The 11,824-nt window shown below is 53.7% G+C and overlaps 1 protein-coding gene across 1 annotated transcript in view; it reads right to left on the bottom strand.

Annotated features, from left to right (window-relative positions):
- Positions 1-11,824, bottom strand: part of IGF1R (insulin like growth factor 1 receptor) — a 147,322-nt gene that overhangs the window by 52,774 nt on the left and 82,724 nt on the right. The window contains exons 3-5 of the mRNA XM_015569111.1: positions 2,834-3,146; positions 1,828-1,976; positions 997-1,141 (exon numbers count right to left, since the gene is read on the bottom strand). Of these exons, the coding sequence (XP_015424597.1) occupies positions 997-1,141; positions 1,828-1,976; positions 2,834-3,146 (607 nt within the window). The remainder of the gene's footprint in view (positions 1-996; positions 1,142-1,827; positions 1,977-2,833; positions 3,147-11,824) is intronic.

The following is an 11,824-nucleotide window of genomic DNA, read 5'->3' as shown; positions in this document are numbered from 1 at the left end:
CCGGCCCCAGTTGTCCCCGCGGCCGTGCAGCTCCGGAGGGCACGGCCTTGGCCGTGAGAAACAGAGCCGTCGGTGGCCTATGCAAACAGTTACCATTACCAGTGGCGATCACGGGATGCGAGGGACGTGTATTCACGTCTATACAGAGCCCTGGCCGGGTTGCTATGTGGTTAGAGTGTCGCCAGGTAGACCAAAGGGTCTCAGGCCGGTTCCCAGTCACGGGTACATACCTGGGTGCAGGTTCCATCCCCGGCCCTGGTTCTGGGCGGGTGTGGGAGGCAACCAGTCATTATGTCTCTCTCATCATTGATCTCTCTCTCCCTCTCTCCCCCCTCCACCCCTTTCCCTTCCTGTCTGAAATCAGTAAAAATAAACTTAAAAAGCATCTGGAATTGGGAGTCTGACGCGCGAGCCATAGGCACGGGAAAGGCTGTGTGTGGGGTGAACCTCTCTGAGAAGCAAGGCGATCTTTTCGCTGTGCACACAAAGGCTGTTTACAGCACGGAGAAGGCCGGGGGACCGGATCCCAGGAGCCACAAAACCCAGGCATACGGAGCCGGTGGAAGGGACAGAGAAACACCACCGAAACCCCTGTCCAGTCAGTTACTCAGTAAGTGCAATTTCCTCATTGTTTCCAAGACTCACTTCACTGCCTTTACATCCAAAGACAGTATTTAAAAAAAAATACTTTTATTAATTTCAGAGAGGAAGGGAGAAGGAGAAAGAAACATCAATGATGAGAGAGAATCATGGATCGGCTGCCCCCTCCACGCCCCCTACTGGGGATCGAGCCACAGTGCAACCCGGGCATGTGTCCTGACGGGGAATCGAACAGGGGACCTCCTGGTTCATAGGCTGACGCTCTAACCACTGACCTACACCGGCCAGGGCTCCTTTTTTCTTCTTGACAATAGGGGGCTCTTACCTCGGGAACACAGAACCCTCCAAGGGCACAGCTGACCCTGGGCCGCACACGCGCGCGCAGGCAGCACTCACCCCTCCAGCTGGTCCTCGCCGAGGATCTGGCGGAGGCTCTTGAAGAAGGACAGGGAGACCAGCGCATGGGAGTGGCGGATCTTGATGTAGCCCGTGACCACCTCGATGAGCCCCATGAAGTTCTCCAGTTCCGAGGCGATGTTATCTGCGGGAAGAGGGCGCCACGTCACCCAGCTCTCGCTCAGCACAAGGAGGGAACACCCGGGTTCCCACTCACACGCGAGTGACGCCGTGGCAGGGCCTGCTCCGGGGGTGACTCTGAGATGCTCAGGCTGCTGGTGCGGGAGCCCCCATACCCCCCACCCCCACCCCCAGGCAGTGGAAGGTGTGTTTCTAGGAGGCTGGACGTGGTAGCTCCCAGGCGGAGGAAGAGAAAGTAAAATCATAAATGCCATTCGCCAATTAGCTAAGGCCACCGCGTCTGGAGAGCAGCCTTTGTTGTATTTTGTTTTTCTTAAAAAACCAAACACAACACATATTTTTATTGATTTCAGACAAGAAGGGAGAGGGAGAGAAAGAGAGAAACATCCATGATGAGAGAGAATCATGGACTGGCTGCCTCCCGCACGCCCCCTAGTGGGGATCGACTGCACAACAGGGCATGCGCCCTGATGGTGAATGGAACCGTGACCTCCTGGTTCATGGGTCGATGCTCAACCCCTGAGCCAGCGGGCTGGGCGCCGCGCTGTTTCTCGGCCTGTATTTTAGTTGTGAGTCGGGGACGGGTAGAAAAGGCACCAACCCAAGAAAACCAAGAGATCCTGCAGGATGCGGGCAGGGGAGGGGGGCGGACATGGGGGAAGGGAGGGGGAAGGAGGAAGGGATACTTACTGCCCCTGCGGATGTTAATGAGCAGGTTGCCCTTGAAGATGGTGCAGCCCTGGAGCATCTGAGCCGAGGTCACCGAGTCGATGGTCTTTGTCCCCTTGTCTTCCTCACAGATTTTGGGGCACGGTCCTTCGCAGGGGATGCAGTACATGCTGCGGGAGAGAAAGGAGCCCCCCAAATGCGGAGGTCAGTGCCTCCTCGCCCCGAAGAGAGCCCACATGGATCCGTGTTCATTCTAGCCGGCCACGCGATCAACACCGCTGTGTGGTGGTAGTTGTTTAAAATATTGGGCGTCCCAAAATTCACGCAAGAAGTAATTTTGATAGAAAACAGAGGTTTATAATTAAAAAATGTACATTTTTTTTGATTCACAAAGTATACAGGATAGGGTTATGTAGGGAATAGCATATCGGGTGAACTGGATTATCATGTCTCAATAGCGAGCACCATTAACTGTTATTGCCTGAGCAGCCGCATTTTTGAAGAAGAATGGTCCGATGATGCCTCCAGCCCCTAATCCGCACCAAACAGTGACACGCTGTGGATGCATTTGTTTCCCAACAATCACTCGTGGACTTTCTGAACCCTGAATGCGACAATTTTGTCGATGAACCAAGCCATCAAGATGAAAATGAGCCTCATCGAAACTCAGCCACATTCATGCAAAACGGTCATGGAAAATTTCAACAAACGAGTGCGTATGTGCCAGCAGAGCCGTGGAGGCCACTGACCCCATGTGCTATATTTACCCGATATGCTATTCCATACATCACCCTAGACTGTACGCTTTACGAACCCATAAAAAATTTACAATTTTTCATTATAAACCTGTGTTTTCTATCAACGTTACTTCTTGCGTGAATTTTGGGACGCCCTTTCTATTTTTAAACATGTAACGTAGGCCCGCTCTCTCAGGTGGACCCACGCCCGTCACCTCCCCCAGGGTCCCTCCCCCCCTCAGAAGGGACAAAGGCTGGGGCCCAGGGGACCCCCGGGCCGGGAGACCGACCTCAGGCTGTCGTTGCGGATGAAGCCGGAGGGGCACTCCTGCATGCACTCGCCGTCGTGGATGACGAAGCCCTCCAGCTCGAAGCTGTCGGCGTTGGGGATGGTGGCGCAGAAGTCGCGGTCCACGCAGCGCCAGCCCTCGAAGCGGTAGGTGTTGGGGGGACAGTCGGTCACGCAGACGCCCTCGTGGTAGTAGTGCTTGCAGGCCACGCAGGCCGCCTCGTCGTCGGGGGCCGTGCAGCCGCCCAGGCACTCGGGGTGGCAGCACTCGTTGTTCTCCGTGCACGCCCGCTTCCCGCACGCGCTCGGGCAGGCTGTGGGGCAGAAGGGACGGGGGTGAGCGTGTTGCTTTTCTTTTTTAAAAAAATAGATTTTTATTGATTTCAGAGAGGAAGGGAGAGGGAGATCAATGATGAGAGATAATCACGGATCAGCTGCCTTCTGCATGCCCCCGACTGGGGATCCAGCCTGCAACCCCGGGCACGTGCCCTTGACCAGGAATCGAACCTGGGACCCTTCAGTCCACAGGCTGACGCTCTATCCACTGAGCAAACTGGCTGAGATAAGGGAACATCCCTTACAAGGCCCCCGAGTGTCAGTCAGGGTCCCCGCTAAGATGCAACATTGTAGCTGCAGCTCGCTCCATAGATACATACTCAGGGGCAGATGCAACTACATCTAAGGAAATGGCTGTGCTACCGAGCAGCCGGAGCAACTAAACCAGCGGTTCTCAACCTGTGGGCCGCCACCCCTTTGGCGGTCGAACGACCCTTTCACAGGGGTCGCCTAAGCCCATCCTGCATATCAGACATTTACATGACAATTCATCACAGTAGCAACATGACAGTGATCAAGTAGCCACGGAAATAATGTTATGGTTGGGTCACTACATGAGGAACTGTATTTAAAGGGCCAGAAGGTTGAGAACCACTGAGTTACTAGACGGAGCAACTGGACGCAGGGAGACTCCAAGGTCCCCGGAACCCGTCCCCCCAAACAACTCTGATTCCCGAGACCAAGTCTGATTCACACTCGTCACCAATTCCTAGGCTCAGCCAGAGGGAGAAACAGCCTGTGCCCCCACCCCCCCCTTCCAGGGACCTTGTCCCTGCCTGGCCAGTACAGAGGGGAGGCCGAGGGGTGCAGGGAAACAGGTCACGATGGCTCCTGAATGCCTCTGCGAACGTTTCATTAGCCAACAAAGGCAACAGTCACCTCCAGACAATACCGGTCGCACGGCTTCCGTCTCTCCCGGACCCGACAGGCGGTGCTGGGCGGACTACTGAGAGGACGGGAAAGAAAGAAGGGCCCCCCCAGGAAAGCAGGGCGGGGGGGGCAAGTTACAATGGCAACAGTATCGAGTAAAAATTTCAAGAGCTCATTAGTGAGAGGGGAGAAAAGGCTGCCACCAGTGCAGAGATACAAAGCAGGCTCGCCACCCGCGGGGAACGTAGGGCGGTCGGAATCCTCTGGCGGGGCTGTGGGTTATGGTTTTTTTAAATCCATTTTATTTTATCATAAAAATATTATTATTAGAGAGGAAGGGAGAGGGTGAGAGAGAGAGAAACATCGATGAGGAGAGAGAATCATGGACCGGCTGCCTCCTGCACGCCCCACACTGGGGATCGAGCCCACAACCCGGGCATGTGCCCTGACCAGGAATGGAACCCGTGACCTCCTGGTTCCTAGGTCGATGCTCAACCACTGAGCCCTGCGGGCTGGGCTAGACAAGATTTAATGGGAGAAAAAAATCAAGGAAAAGGAGGGGAGACAGTTCCCCGGACCAGGCAGGGCCCGCCTGCTCTAGTGAAGTGTGATGAGGGTGGCCTGCGTCCAGTTCTTCACCAGGGACGCACAGGTGTCTCTCACACAACTCACACCCCCTCAACCTGCTTTTAAATTTTTATTATTATTATTTTGTAGTATTTCTCCAGAAGAGGAGGAGGAGGAGGGAGAGGTGGAGAGAGAGAGAGAGAAAGAAAGAAAGGAGAAAGATGCCCATAGATCCTGCTGCACCTTCCCCAGCGTTGTGACCGCCAGGCACGGCCACATAAAGATGCCCGTCGCCTGTCACAGATGCTTACATGGCCAGGGCGGAGAGGGGAAAAAAAAAATATCCTTTTCACACACTTCAAAATTACTCCAAGTTATTTTAGATCGGGAACTGTTTGTATATTCCTTATAAGTTTATGAAACGCGCACTGTCCCTCCATGACTAACGGCAGAGGAATTGGGAGAGGAGTCTATATTTATCGCTTGTCTGAGGCTCCGAGCTCGCGGCCCTAGTTCCACTCTCCGTTACTGTACACAGAGCTATGCGAGGCCCCGCGGGCTCCGCGGCGTCGTCGTCGTCGCCGATTTCCTAACAAGGCAGGCCCGGGCCCCGCAGGGACACACACACACACCGGGGGCTCGTGTACAAGTGCAAGCCCGGCTCAGAGGGAGAGGGAGGCCTCTGGCTTTGTGGTTGCGGCTGCATCTCAACACCGGTGCTGGGGCCCGTGTCTGGACAGTGACACGCCTTCCTGGTATCGACCCAGGTATCCACGCCGCTGATAGATGCCTACTGTATACATCCGGGCTATCTAGTGGGAGCCGCAAAGAACACTCCTTCTTCTTACTTTTTAAAATGTATTTTTATTGATTTCAGAGAGAGGGAGGAAGAAGGGGAGAGAGAGAGAAACATCCAGGATGAGAGAGAAATCATGGACCGGCTGCCTCCTGCACGCCCCCTACTGGGGATGGAGCCTGCAACCCGGCCATGTGCCCGGACTGGGAATCGAACCCTGACTTCCTGGTGCCTAGGTCGACGCTCAGCCACTGAGCCACGCCGGTCGGGCCATGGTGCACTCTTTGCTACAGCTTTGAGCTTAGCCTTGAGAGTGGCACATCTTTGTGAAAAGGAGGAAAAAATGGCCAGTAGCCCACTTCTCTCTTCTCTAACGTCAGGAGGGGAAATAGAGAGCTCGTCTCAATTCTGTGACTGCTAGTGAGGCTGGGGGTCCCCACCACCCACATTTTTTTTCCCAAAAAAATCACTTGTGGTCCCTTTACATGTCTCTTAGTGTCTTTGGTCCATTTTCTTCTTGGGAGCTTAAGTTTTTACTGTATGTTTAGATTTTTTTTAAGCCCTTAAAAATGAATATGCTTTTTAAAAATAGCATCTAGTATGTGCCTTGAAAGTATTTGTCTTGTCCGGCTCAGTGGTGGAGCGTCAACCTAGAAACCAGGAGGTCAGGGTTCGATTCCCGGTCAGGGCACATGCCCGGGTTGCGGGCTCCATCCCCAGTAGGGGGCGTGCAGGAGGCAGCCCATCCATGATTCTCTCTCATCATGGATGTTTCTCTCTCTCTCCCTCTCCCTTCCTCTCTGAAATCAGTAAGGTAAATAAATACAAGTGTCTGTCTTAGGTGGCACGAGAGAAAGGATACGCACCTCCTCCCCCTGCTTCTGTGACGAAGGAGAGGCGTGGACAGCAGTGAGCACACACCAGGAAACTCATTTATTGCCCCCCCGGCTTCCCCGGTCGTCCCAGCTTTGATCGTGTTCCTTCCTGATGGCACGTGTCTGGGCGTGGAAACACGTACTCCCGAGCATAAAGTCACCGCGCGCGCCTTTCCGTTCCCTAATCTGACGGCCGGCCCCGCTTCCTGAGGTTGGAGTCCCCGTACGGATGTGGGGAAACCGCAAAAGGCCCGCCAGGCATTTGTTTCCAGGGTGAGCCAGCTCTGTCCTCAGGGCACGGCAGGGAGCAGGGTGTCTTGGGCGGCCACAGAATGATGGCCACGCGAACCCCAGGAGAAGCAGGTTTGGGGGGGCTGGGCCGTGGCACGCCTGCCCCCACAAAAATGCAACAGTTCATGTGTCTGATGAGTCACAAGGGCCCTGGGAAAACCATACACGTGCGGGAGGTTAACTGACTGTCCTTGCAAAGATGAGTGCGCAAGCGAAAAACAAAAACAAACAGCCCTGACCGGTGTGGCTCAGTGGCTAGAGCGTCGGCCTGCGGACTGAAGGGTCCCGGGTTCGATTCCGGTCAAGGGCATGGACCTTGGTTGCCGGCACATCCTCAGTAGGGGAGTGTGCAGGAGGCAGCTGATCGATGTTTCTCTCTCATCGATGTTTCTAACTCTCTATCCCTCTCCCTTCCTCTCTGTGAAAAATCAGTAAAATATATTAAAAAACCAAAAAACAAATCCTGCCATTCCCATGGAAGCCTGTTGCTTCGTATTGTGTTTTGTTTTTGTGGGTGATGGAGGCATTGCATTGGATAAGCATGTTATTGATTTTTTTAAAAAATTTATATTTTTATTAATTTCAAAGAGGAAGGGAGAGGGAGAGAGACAGATAGAAACATCAGTGATGAGAGAGAATCATGGATCGGCCGCCTCCTGCACGCCCCCTACTGGGGATCGAGCCCGCAACCCGGGCATGTGCCCTGACCGGGAATCGAACCCTGACCTCCTGAGGACATTTTTTCCACTTTATTTTTTTAAGAGAGAGCGGAATGGATGGGGTGAGACACACAGAGAGAAACATTGATGTGAACGAGACACATCGATTGGTTGCCTCCCACACGTGCCCCTGAAACCGAGGTACACGCTCTTGACCTGACTCAAACCTGCAGGCCCTTCAGTCCACCGGCTGACACTCTAACCACTGAGTCAAACCGGCTAGGGCCTAAGGCTAACTTCTTAGCCCTTCCCGTAAACACTGTCAAACCCCAAACTAGCCAAGTCACTTAATAAAAATAAAAATTTTAAAAGGGGGGGGGGGCTCTCCAGCATGAATCTCTTCTTCAAACATCTTATCCAAAATCCGGGACTTGCATACACTGAAAAGAAGAGTCTGGAAATGTTTGAGGCAGCGGTTCTCCACCTGTGGGTCGCGACCCCTTTGGGGGACGAACGACCCTTTCAACAGGGGTCGCCTAAGACCATCGGAAGACACATACTGTATCTGATTCATATTGTTTTTGTGATTCATCACGATGCTTTCATTATGTTCAATTTGAAACCATGAAAATACATCCTGCCTATCAGATATTGACATGACGATTCATCACAGTAGCAACATGACAGTGATGCAGTAGCCACGAAAATAATTTTATGGTTGGGGGTCACCACGACACGAGGAACCGTATGAAAGGGTCGCGGCATGAGGAAGGTTGAGAACCACTGGTCTAAGGAGTCCTCTCTCTCTCTCAGCACAACCTCCTTGAATATCATGGCCGAGCCTCGCTGTCCCGAGTTGCAGCGCACCCTCACGGCCAGCAGAGGGCGCACGAGACCGGGGCGCGGACCCCCCGCTTTGCACATCATCCCTTTGGAAGCCTCTGCGTTTTGCTCACACAGAGAGAGCAAGTACTGTCAAGTGACAAAAAAAAAAAGAAGAAAAAAAAAGAACATGTTTTGCAAACAATCGGAGTGATCTGAAACCCCGGGTAAAGCCTGAGGTTAGCGTTTGTTCATCGCAGCAGCTCGGGCCAGACTCTGTGCAAACGCTTGTTAAGTGGGGCGTGCTGAAGGGAGGGCTGTGCGCGTGTGCGTGTGCGTGTGCGTGTGTGTACCTGTGCTTCTCGGTTTCCGTTCACCTGGGAGGCCCTCTCACCTAAGGCCCACGCCCCGCCCCCAGTCTGGGCTGCGCGAGGCTTTGTTTTGCCGGAGTCTGGAGCATCTTTGAAAGGGAGACGGGTGCCCAAAGCGAGGAGTCACCGTTTTTTTCTGGGGCTGAAAGCAACCCCGAGAATTTGGCATGTGGGCGAGCGTGTCTTGTCTTCGTCTGGCAGAAGAAGAAAGGGAAGGGCCAGGGGCGCCCAGGCTGCAAAAGTCACCCCACGCACAGCACGGGTGGGGGTGGAGCTGGGCCCAGGCCCCTGTCACAGGACAATGTGAAGTTCCCCCCACTAGAGCAGCGAATAAACACCCACAAATCCATTCCCTGGATACTGTTGCAAATTGCAAAACGGACCCCCACCCCCATTTTCCAATTCTGAACGGGTCTCCCAACCGCACTGGTCCCCCACGCCACCCAGTCTAAGGTAAAGCCCATTAAATGCATCTGCACCCCAAACGCACGCCCTCACCCCCATCCTCATAATCATGCCTCAGCCACCCCCCCCGAGCCCACTTGCTCCTGCCCCACGCGTGGGAAGCACGTATCTTCCTAGATCCTCATTCTCAGCCCACCCGAGGCTCTGCGAGAGGCGTTTTGAACCTGTTGCTTCCCTCTTCCCCCTCCCTCGGCATTGCACGCCCACAGTTCCGCCCTCCCTCCCCCCTCACCCCCATCCTTTGCAACGTCTGAACCCCAGTAGAGGAAGCGCCTGGGGCTCCTAATAAGCTCGGTCATGCTCGAAATATCCGTTTCACCCACGAGGTCCCGGGAGACAGCGATTCCGACCGGAGAATGCGTCCAGGGAGAAGAGGCTCTTGCCTCGAGGCTCGGTTCTCTGGAATTCCTAAAAAGGCCATCCTCGCTCACGTTCACCAAGGTACCTGCGCGCGTCCCACAGTCCGGCCGGGAGTGGCAAGGCCGCCCCGAGCGGCATGCAGCCGCCGCCTCCCACAGGCGGTAACAACAGGAGGTGAAGACATGGGCCTGCGTGCCTCCGACCACAGAGGGTACGTACGTACCTATTGCGACTGGGCCTGCCCGGGAGCTTGCAAAACTTACAGGAAATCCTCCACCACCTACATAGAAAAATCCCTTGCCAGCAAGATGAAGTGTAAACACTTTATATGAAATTAGCCAGGTGTTTAAAACACACACACACACACACACACACACATACACACACACACACACACACCATTATCCCAATCCAATATTTTACAAATCCTGGCCGGCTTTCAAGTCTCCTGGTGCGTCTGCGAGCGGAGGTAGGGCGGCCACGTGCCTCTGTCTCTTTGGAAAGGGGCAGACGTGGCTTTTTTTTTTTTTTTAATGAATACAAACAATCTGCAAATTAGTCCACATCCAACATGCAGCCAGGAGAAGGCAGCCAGAAACCCTACTGCCTTGATCTGGGGTTTCCTCCCTGTCTTTACACTGGCCTCCGATGGAGAGCAACAATGTAAATCTATGTATCCACAGAGTAATCCGTTAACTGGGCCCTGAAGTTACTGACGATGGTAAGAGAGATGTTAAGAGACGTATTGCTTAAAAAAAAAAAATAAAAATGGAACCCTAGCCGGCTTGGCTCAGTGGACAGGGCCCTGAAGTTACTGACGATGGTAAGAGAGATGGTAAGAGACGTATTGCTTTAAAAAAAAAAAAATGGAACCCTAGCCGGCTTGGCTCAGTGGACAGAGTGGCATTGGCCTGTGGACGGAAGGGTCCCGGGTTTGATTCCGGCCAAGGGCACATGCCTAGGTTGCGGGTTCGATCCCCAGTGGCGGGTGTGCAGGAGGCAGCTGATCGGTGATTCTCTCTCATCACTGATGTGTCTATCTCTCTCTCCTTCTCCCTTCTTCTCTGAAAGCAATAAAGAAATGTATTTTTAAAAAATGGAGAAACAGAAAGAACGGGGAAAAGTGGGCAACATCGATGGGTCTCAGCTTACAGATTTTTTTTTTTTAAATCCTCACCTGAGGATATGTTTCCGTTGATTTTTAGAGAGAGTGGAAGAGAGAGGGAAAGACACAAAGAAATATCAATGTGAGAGACACACATCGATGGGTTGCCTCCTGCACGTGCCCTGACCAGGGCCCGGACCGGGGAGGAGCCTGAAACCAAGGTCCGTGCCCTTGACCGGAATCGAACCTGGGGCCCTTTGGTCCATCGGCCGATGGTCTACCCACTGCGCCACACCGGCCAGGACTCAGCTTACAGAATAACATAGGTCGACGCATGTTGAAGAGATTGTCCACGTAAACAAACAAACAAAAAAATCAGGCTGTCATCTACCCCAATGGTTCCTGCCGGGCGGGCGGTGTGGCTTTCCGGGGGCACATCCCCTGGTGTGGGCCCGGGACACCCTGGGCGTGGCCTCAGGCAGGAGGGGCGATGGCGGCGTTCCTGCGAGCGTACACAGTTGTCCAAAATATATGAAAAAGCAAACAAAGTGAGCAGCCCAGGAGCTGCGCTGGCGAGATGTAAGGCGACAATTTAGAAACGGCCTACGCCCCGTGGTGTGCCGGCTGGGCCACATTTTGAAGGGCCCCAGTCACCTCGGTTTGTCCGTCTACTTTTTTTAAAAAAAAATTGGTTTTAGGGAGCGCCGGTGTTTACCATTTCAAGATGCTTGCATTCACGCCCTGAGAGCAGGCTGTGGCCAGCTCACAGGGAACCTGGGTTGTAAGTTCACACCCAGCTCTGTCACTCATTTCTTTTTTAAAATATATTTTGATTGATGTCAGAGAGCAGGGGAGAGGGAGAGAGAGATAAAGAGACATCCATGATGAGAGAGAATCATGGATCGGCTGCCTCCTGCACGCCCCACACTGGGGATCGAGCCTGCAACCTGGGCATGTGCCTTGATGGGGAATCCAACTATGGCTTCTAGGTTCATAGGTCGACGCTCAACCACCGAGCCATCCTGGCTGGGGAAAAAGAAACAATTTTATGTTTTATGTTCTGTTTCTCCTCCTTCCACGCGTGTTCTCTGCACAGGGGCAGGAAGCGTGGTCTTTTCATCCTGGAGTTCCCAGGGCCGGGCCCAAACCTGGCCGGTGGCCGTGGTATATTAGTTCGGTGACTCATGCCACATGCTTTGTCCTCCGGGGCAGGGACAACGGTTGGTTCTCACTTTCCTTGGTCTCCCAGTGGCTCCTGGAGGATCTGAGAGAGAAGCAGTCGGGGCTAATGGGAGCCTGGCTCCCTCCTGATGCCACCTTTCTGGGGAAAGCGACGCCTTTGCACTTTGTAGCAAATGTACCTGCAAAGGAAGGTGTGCACGCATATGCAGATGGGGCTGCCTGGCAGTTTTCGCCTTGGCTGCCAGGATTCCAGGAATCGGCCTGCTGGGTCCTGGGTGCTTATCTCAAGTGAC

This window comes from Myotis davidii, unplaced genomic scaffold, assembly GCF_000327345.1.
Source record: "Myotis davidii unplaced genomic scaffold, ASM32734v1 scaffold164, whole genome shotgun sequence".
In the NCBI taxonomy this organism is placed as follows: Eukaryota; Metazoa; Chordata; class Mammalia; order Chiroptera; family Vespertilionidae; genus Myotis; species Myotis davidii.
Note: the sequence above shows the minus strand (reverse complement) of the source record. Positions and strands in the feature narration are given on the sequence as shown.